Source organism: Pezoporus wallicus, unplaced genomic scaffold, assembly GCF_028554395.1.
Source record: "Pezoporus wallicus isolate ANWC-B61680 ecotype Strahan unplaced genomic scaffold, APGP_CSIRO_Pwel_v1 contig_6217, whole genome shotgun sequence".
Taxonomy (NCBI): Eukaryota; Metazoa; Chordata; class Aves; order Psittaciformes; family Psittacidae; genus Pezoporus; species Pezoporus wallicus.
Window position 1 is genome coordinate 1,816,409 of NW_026637336.1, and position 12,721 is coordinate 1,829,129.

Below are 12,721 nucleotides of genomic sequence, written 5' to 3' on the forward strand. Positions count from 1 at the left end.
AACACTGCCAGGGATGGGGCAGCCACAGCTTCTCTGGGCACCCTGTGCCAGCGCCTCAGCACCCTCCCAGGGAAGAGCTTCTGCCTAAGAGCTCATCTCAGTCTCCCCTCAGGCAGGTTAAAGCCATTCCCCTTGGCCTGTCCCCACAGGCCCTTGTCCAAAGCCCCTCTCCAGGTTTCTTGTAGCCCCTTACAGACCCTGGAAGCTGCTCTGAGGTCTCCACTCAGTTTCTCTTCTCCAGGCTGACCCAGCCCCAATGTTCTCAGCCTGCCTCCATATGGGAGCTGCTCCAGCCCCTGATCATCCTCGTGGCCTCCTCTGGACTTGCTCCAACAGCTCCATCTCCTTCTTATGCTGGGGACACCAGAACTGCACACATGACACACACAACAGCACAGCAGTGACTCTGAATTTGGGGTCTCTAGGTCAGTGCGAAGTGCTGGGAAGGGTTTATTCTCTGGTGGTACTCAAGGACAAGAGCACAGATCTTCTTTGGCTGAGTGATTTGGGGAGTGTGGATGTGGGTACAGACGTGGAGCACAGGGGTCTGTGATGGGTGTTGTAACTACAGCTTGTACAAGTTTTGCTCTGGCTGAGGCTGTTGTAGTAAATCCATCATAAATTAACAGGATTTCAGATGCTGGCACAGAATTTGGCTCCGTGTCCCTTAAGCTGGCTGCTGCCTGGTGCTGGTGAGCAGGGCACATGCACTGCAGTTACCCGTGTCTCGGTGAGCGGTGAGAGCCCAGACCTGTGCCACTGCCGGCTTCTCCTCTTGCCCACAGCGGTGGCAGCGCCTCAGCTCTGACACCGTGAGCCCCGGTGCTTACCCCATGGCACCAGGCCTGTCCCGTGGCTGCTGCAGCTTGCTGTGCTGCTCATGGGCTCAGCAGCACCACACTGCACTGCTGTCACCTGCCTCTCGCTCGAGGTGGTAGCAAAGACCAGCACGGATCCGCTTTGTAGAGCCAGGCTCTGCTTGAAGAGCACTTCTGAAGGGGTTTGTTTCAAAGGAAAATCCCCTCTGTGCCTGGGCCTTCCATGTGCTGAAGCACATCAGTGCAGGAGCTGCCTGAGGTGGAATGTTTGCCTAGGGCAAGGCAGGCTTTGCTTTTTGTTGGGATTTTCCTTTCTTCCTTTCTCTTCAAGCCTCCTAGATGGAGGGCTGGGATTCAGCTTGCTTGGCCTGCATGCCCTCTTTGGAAGCCAGAGCCTATGTGAGATGTGTGGTCCTTGCCTGCTGTGCTTAGAGCTCTCTTGAAGGTGCTTTTTGTATCTACATCTTTAATGCTTTGGCCAGCGGCAAGTTCTTGATTGCCAAGGATGTGAAATCTGAGGTCTGGCGCAGACCAGAAAGATTTAGGGACCTTGCTTGGAGATGAGTGTGAGCCCATGGAGTTGGTGGCACACAGTCAGCCCTGTTCCTGGTACCCTGGTAGCATCTCCACAGTGCTGGAGCGAAGGGGAGATGGGATGCTCTGCACAGACCTGCCCACAGGTGTGCCTGGAACAGGAGCACGAGGACAAAGCTTGGTCTTTGGTGAACTCGAGAGGCACTGCTGTGGAAGAAGGTGGTTGGAGGGGTGGGCTTTGGTGTGCAAGAGGAAGAGATGAATGGGATGTAGTGAAGAGAGTCAAACAACGGGATGGAGAGGAGACATAGGAGCTGAGGACCCCCCCGTGTGCTGGGCTGCACCCCCAGAGCATCCTGTGCATCAGACTATGAGCTTTGATAAACATCTGGCAACCGATGGCATCACTCTCCTGTATCGCTGCATCCGCCTCCTCCCCTGCACTCACCTCCTTTGGTGGCTTAAGGTAACGTAGAGTGGGGCTATCGTGTCCTGTTCTGACACACCTCAATGTTGCCAGGGTGAGGGTGGGAGGCCATGGGGTCCTCAGCACAGCCCAGCACCATCCCTCCCTGCTCAGGGCATGGCTGGTTGCCCCCTGGCAGCCCCTCAGAGCTGAGGCTGAAGCACATCCTGCACAGTTACTTTTTCCAGACTGAGGATTCCCTGGGAATTGTCAGCCCAGATGGAATTAATATTTATTTCTTAAGGGGTTTTTTCATTGTTTTTTGAAAACCAGGAATCTCTTTGTGCCCAGGAAGCTGCTGCCTTCTGAGCAAAGCACCACCACAACCAAAACTGGGGCTGATCCTCACAATTGGTACATTCTGCCAAGTGCTAAAATAGCTTTCAAGTTGCACTTTCAGTTTGCTTTTGTTGGGTTGATGTTTTCAGAGCCTGGTTTGCCCTGTCCAGGGCAGGAGGGAGGGTTTGAGTTGGCTGCTCAGTTCTCAATGCCTGCACTTCCCTGTTTGCTTCTGCCTTGTGTGAACCCCAGGGATGGGGCTGTGGAGGTGCCACACGTCCAGTGTTTGTAGTCACAAGCATGGTGCTTTAACATTCATTCTCCTGGGCTTTAATGTACTCTGCTGGGTCCTGTGTACGTGCGGTTTGCCTGCTGCTGTTGTCCTGTTCAGCACACACTGCAGGCAGAGGAGGGGCAGAAGCAGCCACTTCCCAGCTGACCTTGGCAGCGGCAGGCAGGCAGGGAAAGTTGCAGAATTGGATTAGGGGATTTGCAGTGAAAAAGGAGTTTAAGGCACAGGAGAAACTCCGCTCGGTGTCTGTGGGAGCTGGGCTGGTGTAACAGCAACCAACAGCAGAGGCAGGACTGGGGGCAGATGGAAGACATGACAAGCTTTGTTTTGTTAGTTTTTGGGGGGGGGGTGGGTGGTTTTAACACAGTGCTTGTGCAGTATTGCTCAGAGCTTGGCGTGAGGGGTTTGTGGCTGCACACACAGGCATGGCATTGGGTTTTTTCCTCTGTCTTCCAGGTAGAACCCATTCCTTTGCTAGAAGATAGACCCACACTGAAACATTCACCCGCAGGAGCATGCAGGATGCCACCTGCCCCGTGTCCTGCTCTGCTGCAGGCAGCGATCCCAAGGCTGGACATGCTCTGCAGTGAGCTCCTTACCAGGCACTAGGTGCCTCCTTCAGAGCTGTTATGGATCAGCTGCTTGAGCAGGGCCATGCCCAGGGTGTCTCTAAAGCTGATTTCACTTGGAGAGAGCCTCTATTTGTTACTGTATTAAAGAAACCTGTTTTACTGTGCTCTTAACATTCCTGAACCTGGGAGAGCAGTGGAATAATACTTGGAAGACATCGAAAATGATCAGTTCAGAGCTCTAAATTGAGGCTATTTCTATGCTGGTTTAACCTCATGTCAAAACCCGTGGTGGTAACAGACTGATGTGGTTCACAGAACGCAGCCTGATCAGAATGGATCAGTGGGTACAAAAGCAAAGAGCTTGGTGAAGTCATTGTTCCACTCCTGTGGAATGGGATTGTTGCTCATTGCAAGCAGGAATCTCTTACATAAACACATTTTCCTGCTCTGTGGCTCTGTAGCTCATGAAAAGCATACTTTGATAGTGCCATACTCTATTAGTATGTATTTCTTGGACTTGGTAAAGACTGGCCAGGGCTTGGAGCAAGCAAAATGTGTTCCACTAATCAGAATGTGAAAAATCAATCCCTGTTTTCCATTGAGCATAGCAGAGCATAACACTGGCCTGAATGAAGAGAGCTTGGCAGGAGAACAGAGCTTCAGAGAGCTGTCAAGATGTAAAAGCATAATGAAGGAGCTACAGGGCTTTTCCCCAGCAACATAACTGCTCCGAGTCTGTAAGACCCTTACAGTCTAACAGAGCTTGGAATGGAAATCCTGATGGAAGGAGGATACCACAAAGGGGGGGACGAGGCTGTAAGAGCAGTGCTGTCTCTGCTTTGTTTTTTTCTGCTGCTCTGGCTTGAGCTGTGTAACAGAACCCAGCTGGAGAGAGGATTTGAGGCTGCAGACTGTAAAAGAGTCCTAGGTAAGCGTCTCTGAATGCCAGCAGAGTGCATCTGATCTGGAGAGCCCTCTGCCCAAAGGCTTTGCAGGTTTATACACACCGTTTGAAAGGACCTGAATCTGCAGCAGGATTTGTGCACACTGTGCAGCTGTGTGTTCCCAGCACTTGCAGCTCGCAACCGTCTGCTGGTGTGAGGGAAGCAGTGTTATGTGCTCAGGATGCTCTTTAAATACGCTGGTGAAACTGTGCGTGTCCCTGGCTTGTGCTGCTGGCTGCTGGTGACCTGTGCAGCTGTGCATAGGTACATGACCATAGCCCTGTCAGTGTGGCCGTGTGTCACACCGCTTGGTGCTTTCCAGTCCTGTGATGGAGGAGAGGGCATCAGCACAGCCAGAGCCAGCAGCACACGGGGGCCAGGCTCTCCAGCCCTGTCTGTGTCCGTGGAGGGGTTGGCTGGGCTGACAGAGGTGGTGGTGCAGGCGAGTGTTGGCTCAGCAGGGCAGTGCTGGCTCAGCAGGGCAGTGTTGGCTCAGCAGTCCCTCAGCTCGCCGTGGGCAGTTCTTGCTGCACTCGAACACAGCAGAAATGATGCTGACGTTTCTCTTCCTCCTGTCCTTCCTCCCAGCTCCCTGCAGAGCAGTCACCCCGTGAGGCAGGGAGGCTGGGGAGCAGCTCTGGTGTCCGAGAACCAGGGATTCTGCTTCCCATTCCTTTTGCATCCAGCTCAGTGGACACTGAGTTAGACTCTACCTGGACTGAGGTGTCTGTATTGACCTGCCTGCTCTTTAGGTTGCAGAGGAATATAACTTGTGTTTAAAGCCCATACAGTTACTTGTTACCTGCTGGTTGACCTCCCAGGGTTCTGCCCCACTGCTGCAGGAAGACAACTGGGCAGGCTGGGACTGTGCAGATGGTTTGCTCTAGGGACGGCCACTTCACGTGCCACTGAGCTTTGCTTTGAGCTCTTGGTTCAGAAGGACCCCAAATTCTTGTTGTAGCTGCCAAAAGTCACCTGCTTTCATTTGAAATCGTGCGTAACCTGGAGACATTGCAGGCCAGGCTGGAGGTGGTTCTGGGCAGCCTGGTCTGGTTGAAGATGTCCCTGCTTATTGCAGGGGGATGGACTGGATGAGCTTTGAAGGTGCCTTCCAAACCAAACCATTCTATAACATCAAGGTTCCCTCATTTCAAGTCAAAATCAAGTCTGGGCTTGCTCAGAAAGGGTTTGACCCAACATTCATTGAAGCCATGAAATCCAGTCACTGTTTTCAGTCTTTGGAGCACTGTAGCCCTGGGAGCGTGCAATGGATGCTCTGGTTTTTCCACTGAAGCTGTGTGTAAAGGCAGGTCAGACTCTTGTCCTCTGTACCCTGACAAGAGACATGTCCCTGATGGCCTGCACAGCGCTGGGTCAGAGCTGACATGCTGCTGCTGCAGCTCAGAGCATCACTCAGAGCAGCTCTCTGGTGACTGCAGGGAGCTGAGCTTGGCCGCAGTAATGCCAGGGCTGGTTCCAGCAGCTCCCATCTGCCTGCACCGCCTCAGGGGTTGGCTCCTTGGACCCAGAGGTGGGAAGTTCAAAGAAGAGCCTCTGTGAGTGGGGATGGGCAGCAGAGAGAGAGCCAGGCCCTGAGTAAGCAGAGCCAGTGCATCTCTGAATGTGCCTCCCCATGAGCTCCTCTGGGGGGGGTGGAAATCTGCTGCTTCACGCAGGGAGAAGTTGTGTTGGCAAGCTGTGCTCTGGTGCCTGGCTTTGTGCACAACATGGAAATCCTTTCCTGCCTGGTCTCTTCTAATTCTCTTTGCTGTCAGTCATTGCACATGTCATCAGTGGCTGTGGAGAAGACAGCACAGTTGAGGCACAAGCCTACTGCAGCGTCTGAAAAGCAGCATTAGCTTAAAGCTTTGCACATGAGAGCTGCTGGTGATTGACAGGACACACAGTGCAGTCATTGAAACCAGAAACATGTCTGCTCTGGAACCTCTTCCGGGTGTCCAGGATTAAAGAGCAGTGCTGGTGCACTTTGGTAGGTGCTGGGAGCCTTGTTCAGCAGGCAGCAAGAAGAGGACTTGTGCAGCGTGCTGAGGGCAGGCTACCCCAGCCTGGCACAGCACCCAGCCTGCTCTGAGCCGCATCTCTCCAGGTTGGGATGCAGGTGACACAGTGCAACCCAGCAGACTCCAAGCAGCTAAGTGTAATGCACTGGATTTAAGTGTGTGCCATGAGTGTTGCACTTGAAGGAGCTGGCTTTGTGGCGCTGCTGTCACCTTAGCTGATGTCAGATGCCAGCCACTTACAGTATGCGCCATCACAGCATGACTGGAGTTGGCACCACAGAGTCAATCACATGCCAGCAGCCTACTGTAAGGGTGGGGAGTGTGTGGGAAGATGGGGGCGAGAGACTCTTATAGAATGCTTTAATGATTTATTTTTAATAGCCATGTTTCAAGCTATGGGAAGCGCTGTCCATATGCTTTTCCCTCCTGGCTGTAGTTGGCAAAGCAGCTGACGAATATGGTCCTTCAGACTCCTTCCATTTTGCTAGCAGCTAGGAATACAGCTATATTTAGCGTGTTACCAGGGCCAGCAGCAGAGGCTGTTGCTGGGTGGTGATTCCCTGCCTGCAGGTTCACGTGCCACGCGGGGCAGGGTGGTAATGTGCCTTCCCTGGAGGCAATGTTTGGGCTAAACCAACAGCACCAAACTCCTTTACTTACAGCAGGATGCTGCACTGGTCCCAGCAGGCTCAGCACACCATGTGCTGGCACAGGTCAGGCTCCGAGCACTGTGCCCCTTCCTGACACATGCAGAGACCCACTTAGGTGCTGGGATGATGCTTTTAGGTACCACACTCTCTGCTTGATCCCTGCAGGGGTTGGGACGGTCCTGTGCCCTGTGCTGGAGCTACAGCAAGTCACTGCAGCCAAACTGTGCCTTTTAGCGTGAAGATGCTCAATCTGAGGTTTAGGGGCCTGATTCCTGCTGTATGTTCCCATATTGCATCCTAGGTCACCCAGATATAAGACGGAGTTGTCCTCATTTGTCCCCAGCCCAGTATTCACACAGCAGATTTGCTACCCGTTCCCTGTTGTTTCCCTGCTGTGTTGCAGCTGGTACTGAGAAGCGAATAATGGCAGTCCTTTGTCCTTCTGGCAGCTTGCACAGAGCTGAAACTGGTCTTGAGGAGCGTACGTGTTGCTGAGGAGTACTGAGAAGTGTGGGTGGAAGTGTAGAAGGGATCACCCCACCAGTGCTGGAGTTCAGAGGATGCCTGAGGTGCCCATCGCTTTAGAGTGAGACCTCTTGGAAGCTGTTTTGTAGCTGGATGTGTGAACTGGGAACACTCTGCATTCACATCATCGGTTCCTAAAATTCCTTGTCTGAGAGATGAAGAGCCTTCTGTGGTGTTGGTGAGCAGCCCAGCTTGGCTGTGGCTCCTAACCTGTCCTGGTGAAACAGTGGTCAATGATGCTCAGGATCAAAATGATGGTGAGGAGGAGCTGGGCTGAAGGTGTGGGTTTGCATCGGAGTGATTCAGCTTTCCTAGAGCCCTGGCAGGCTGACGACAGCCGTGCTGCACTTCACATGCTCTGCAGCAGCATCTGCACAGGGCTCAGGTCCTCAGACACAGCTCCTCCCTGAAACCAGTAGCACTCCAGCACCAGCAGCAGTGGTTTCTGCTCGCAGCTCTGCAGCCCCAAGGTCGTGCTTTATGGGCACTTCTTGTTGGTAATAAACACGTTGTGTTTGCAGAACCCCCTGTTGGAATTAAACAAACTCTGCCTTGATTATAAATGTAGAACAAAGCCTCACAGCAAGCTGGGGTGGCTGGTGGCCGTGACATGCGGAATCTCAGTTGGAATAGCAGTCCTTTTCCAGCTGAAGAAGGGCCTGTAAAAACCAATAGCTCTTTTTTTCATCTCCTTTCCTGCAGTGCACAAACATCCACACGCATTTATTCCAAATTTGGTAGAAATTACAGTTTTCCCAACCCAAAGCATTTGTGCCAGGGTCAACCAGGAGGGATTTCTAAGGCTGATGTGTTAATCCCTTGAAGACTGGAGCTGAGAACAGAGCAGCTGCATGGCCATGGCCACCCCGCTGCACTGCAGCAGTGGTGGAGGTGGGATGCTGCAGGAATGCTTTGAGCCTGGATGCTGGGTCTTGGTGGCTCCCAGGAGATGGGAAGGGCTTTAGGGGGACCTGGAAAAGCTGCCATGAGGAGAATGACCCAAACCTGCCCCGTGCTGCTGAGTCTCCTCCTCCCAGATTAATGCAGGGTTTTTACCTTGTAGTAGAGTCTGAGGACCTGCCAGCTGCATGGTGCCACTTCACACAGATGTGAGGAAGTGTGGGGTGATGCAGCCAGGGCAGTGCTGGAGGCAGTTTGTTTCTCACTGTCTGATGTCAGGTCTGGTGTTGGGAGGGAGGGAAACAACCCACACAAGAAATGGAATTTTGGGTGTTGTTTCTGGAACTGTTGCCGCTGGTTTCTGAAAACATTGGTATTTGTGTTAGACCGGGGATTTTACAACAATAACATCAGGAAGCTCAGCTTCTGGGTGTAGCTTGATAGCACTGGGTTAGTCTTACTTCAGGAGAAGTCATGTTGCTCTTCACTTAAGCCTATGGAAGAATCACAGAAGAGGAACAGCAGCCACCAAACTGCCTCAGCTCAGGTGCTTGTGTTGGTGCAGTAACTCCAACAACCCACAACTAAACCTGTGTGCCTTCCCCGTGTGTCACATGCACTGAAATGCTGTTTCCTTGTGTTTTCCAGGGCCGGTGTACCCGAGAGAACTGCAAATATCTTCATCCTCCCCCCCACTTGAAAACACAGCTCGAGATAAACGGCCGCAACAACCTGATCCAGCAGAAGACAGCCGCAGCCATGTTCGCTCAGCAGATGCAGTTCATGCTTCCAGGTGCCCAGCTACAGCCCATTGTGAGTTGAGGTCACACTGCTCCATGTGTCCTTCCTTTTTGCTCATGAGGCCCGAGCCCTGGGCAGTTGTCACGCAGCATCTTCTAGAGGGATGTCTGATGTTACCGTGGCATCTTCTTGCTCACAGCTCCTTTCCTCTGGTTACTCAGGAGCTGTGAGGTTCAGGGCATCAGGTGGAAGGAAAGGATGCTTGACCACTTAATTCACATGCATCCCAGAAGTCGTTGAGTGGCTCAATTCCAGTGGATCCTATTTTAGGTATCTGTTTTACATTGGGGTGAGCATGCTGGAGTTCTTCCAAGAGGCCAGCTGACTCCCTTGGACTAGATGCATTGTACTGCTGAGCTAAAATTGGGGAAGATGAATCCTACCCAGACCTTAATACTTTTTTCTGTGCCTGGAAGTGAGACCTATTTCACTGCAGTCATCCCAGCAGAGAGCTGTGCTAATGTCACAGCCCTGGCACTTGTCTTTCACACCAGTGCTGTTCTATACTAACAGCAGGAGAGATTTGCTTCTCTTCAGGCTGGGAGAGAAGCCTGTGGGAGATGGGTGTTTGCAAAGCAGGTAGTTCAGAGAAGTGTTCGCTGCCTGTCCCTGGTTTTGCTTATCAGTTAGAACAGGTTTTGAGGCTGGAGGGCCCTGTTACACCAGGGAGAGGGTGGCTTGGCTCTGCTGATTGGTGTATCTGGGGGGGTGACATTTATCAGCTGAGTTTGGGTCTTCCATGATGTGTATTTTAAGGAATGTCAGAGGTCTTGCTGACATAAATAACTGCATGTTCTGAACGAAGAGCTTGAGGAGGAGCTCTCCAGTTGAAGCTGGGGCTCAGTATCTTTCCTGGGGCAGTGTGCACTGGAGGTGCAGTTGTTGGGTGAGGTTCCTTGTGCTGCACCACAGGAGGTCTGGCTGGCTCCTGAGAGGACACTAATAGCCTGAAGGCGTAACAGCTTGTGCACCAGCCTGCCCTTTCCTAGGGGTGTCCCAACAACAGTTGCTTAAGCTCTTATCTGCTGGGATCTTTGCACCTCTTTCTTGGAGTTCCAAAGTACGTTTATGTCAGAGAGAAATGCTGAAGTCCCACAGAATGGTAGCACTCATTTCCTTACCCTGTTCCAGAAGCAAACCCTTCCTGTTCGGGGTTTTCCTCTGTGGGGAATGCCGAGTGGACGCTCTTTGGCTGTGGCAGTTCAAAACATCTTTGGGATTTCCTCTTTGGAAAGTTCCCATCTTCCCATTTTGCAACCTTGCAGGTCCAGTTCACGCCTGCAGTTTCACTCCTGCCTTTTAAATTGCCTCTGAGACTGAATCTGGTTCATGGTCTTGTTGCAGAGGTAACTTGTCTGATGAGAAAGGTCCCTGGTTTCTGCACTGTGCCACAAGGGAGACATGGGCAAAGGAGAGAAGTAAAACCTTTGTTCTGCAGGGACTGCTCCCTTCTTGCTTTCCCACACTTGGCTGAGGGTAAACCAGCTCTGGGTCTGACTCCTGCTGCCCAACTGGCTCCACACCACTTTCAGGACAAACAAGAGGTTGCTCTTCCAACTGCCTTTGATTCCCAAAGATGCTGCTGGTGGAAACAGGCTCTGAGAAGGTTTTTCCCCTCTAAATGAGCAGGGTGGGGCCTCCTCCTGGCTACGCAGGAGAGCCTTCAAAGCAGGAAGTGTTGTATCAGATGCAGCAGAAGAGCAAATCCCATGTGATCAGAAAGCTGATCAACTGGATGCCTGCTTTAGTGGGACGCGTGCCAGGGAAGAGATTGGGAACAGCGAGCTTGGGAGCAGCGTGCTCAAGAGCACCAAGCAGTAGCTGAATGCTTGGATGTTTTAGAGGGCATTTTCACCACTGAAGTTACTGAGTTAAACCAAGCCATCACCCACACCCCGCAGCAGCACCCTGCACAGCAGTGTGTCACCCCCTTCCTGAGCTGGCACCGAACGTATGTGTCTGTGAGCTGAGCATCCACCACCAGCCCTTCTCACATCAGCAAGAGCTCATTGTGCTGCTGCCGCCGGAGCCCACACCCTGCTGATGGGGCTTAGTGAACGTGGTGCCGACCCCGAGCCCGCTGGGTGTGAGCTGGGGTTTGCTGCTGTGAGCTCATCCCTCTGAGGTCTCAGGTTGCTCGCTGGTGTCGCTGCTGACCGTTCGTGCAGAGTCACATGGATGGTGCCTGAGATGCAGTTTTAAGCAGAGTGCTTCGTCCAGCACTTCCAAACCAGGCTGCCAAGGGCACGGTATTTGCTCAGCATGGTGTATTTGTCTGCCAGAGACCTTGAAGAGGCCACAAGGATGGTGCCAAGTAGGAAGACTCCAGTAAAGTTTTGACTTTGGGAAGCCCAAATTCACCTTGACTGCTGGTTGAGCTGTGCTGGAAGCTCTCTGGGATGGTTGTGTCTCTGTCTGCTGACTCTGTAAAAGGTTGAAGGTAGATAGAGCTGGGCACTGGCATTGATACAAGAGCCATTTTGGTCAGTGCTTTCTCTGGTTTCTCAGATACGCCAGAAGTGCTGCACCCTGGGCCTGTTACCCGCTCAGTTCTGCTTTATCCCTTTGCGGCAGTGTGGGACAGACCTTTGGAGCTGGCCATGGAGATGCTTCAGCACAAGCTTCAACCTGACCCGGTGGAGCAGGGCAGTGGCTGCTGTGTGTGGTGCTGACATGAGCTGTTCCTGAGCGGGCAGTTGGGTACAGCACAGTGATGGTGCCTCCACTTCTGCCTGCAGCTGCCTTTGCTGCTGCCCTGGGGTGGTGTTTCCCCCATCTTTGCCTTCAAGCTCTTCATCATCTTCATTACAAGGGAGATACTGAGGTGCTGGAGCAGGTGTTCACACCCCGTGGAGACGAGGCCTCAGTGCCATGGGTTAGGGGTGGCCTTGGCAGTGCTGGGAACGGTTGGACTGGAGGAGCTGAAAGGGCTTTTCCAACCTAGGTGATTCTAGGATTCAGTGATCTTTTCTTCCTGTCAAGCTCTTGACAGCTGTGATCAGCCATGTCCCTGCAGATACCCCAGCCTGTAACACAGCTCTGTGTCCCCTGTGGGGCAGTGGGACCCTGCTGCCACCCCTTGGTGCCGGTGGAGGGGTTGAAGCACAGAGTGAAGAACTTGCTTGGGCAGTGATGCTTGGAACAAGTGCTGGAGCAGATTTCAGCAGGTGCTTGGGGCATGCATTTGTTCCATGCAATGAAAACCCATCCATCTCTCAGGCTCTAGTCAAAGACATGCTAGGAATGAGCAAACACATGTGCCCTGGCCCACCTGGGGGCTGGTGTCTGCCAAGAGACAGTGCTGTGGGGCATTAACACCTGACTTTACAGCAGCCCATAAAGGAGAAATCTTTAGAGCTGGAAGTGTGTCTGTGATCTGGTTGAGGAAGCAAGCATCTGTGGCAGTAGGTAGCTGATGCTTTGGCTAGTTGGTTTCACTCTGGCATGCTCAGCCTTCGTGTTAGAGGGTGGTTTTACAGCCAGCCCCATGCAGTTGCACTGGGGAACACAGGTTTCTTTCTTTTACTGGCCAGCATCAATTGTGCTTGCAATCTGGGGGCCTTCATCCTTGTCAGTGTGAGATCTTTATCTTCTACATTTCTATCACCAGACTGTAATAAAAGCTGCCACTGGGCTGGTGTTTTTGTGCTTTCCATGTGTAGCTGCTTAGCAGCGCCCTGTCTGCCCTCCTTCAGGCCATCAACACCTTTGCATTTATGCTGGGTCTCTCATTTTCAGGCTTTCCCTTTGGAGGGTCTGAGGTAACTGGGAATCAACACATCCTGGCTGAGGCAGTGCTTGCGTTGAGCACCACAGCAGCCTTTCTCCTCTCACCCACGCTGTGTTTGCTCTCCAGCTTTAGCACGCTTTCTGCTGAGCAAATTGAATGCAGCTTCTGGTTTGTTAACAAAATCAGCTG

General features: G+C 52.5%; 1 protein-coding gene across 11 annotated transcripts in view; it reads left to right on the plus strand.

Moving 5' to 3' along the window:
• MBNL3 (muscleblind like splicing regulator 3) overlaps positions 1–12,721 on the plus strand; it is a 75,746-nt gene that overhangs the window by 43,031 nt on the left and 19,994 nt on the right. For all 11 annotated transcript variants that reach the window (XR_008971631.1, XR_008971632.1, XR_008971629.1 and 8 more), the window contains exon 3: positions 8,650–8,814. Coding sequence is in view for 7 of the 11 variants with exons in the window: in XM_057404907.1 (XP_057260890.1) it covers positions 8,650–8,814 (165 nt within the window). In the remaining 4 variants the exon portion in view is untranslated. The remainder of the gene's footprint in view (positions 1–8,649; positions 8,815–12,721) is intronic.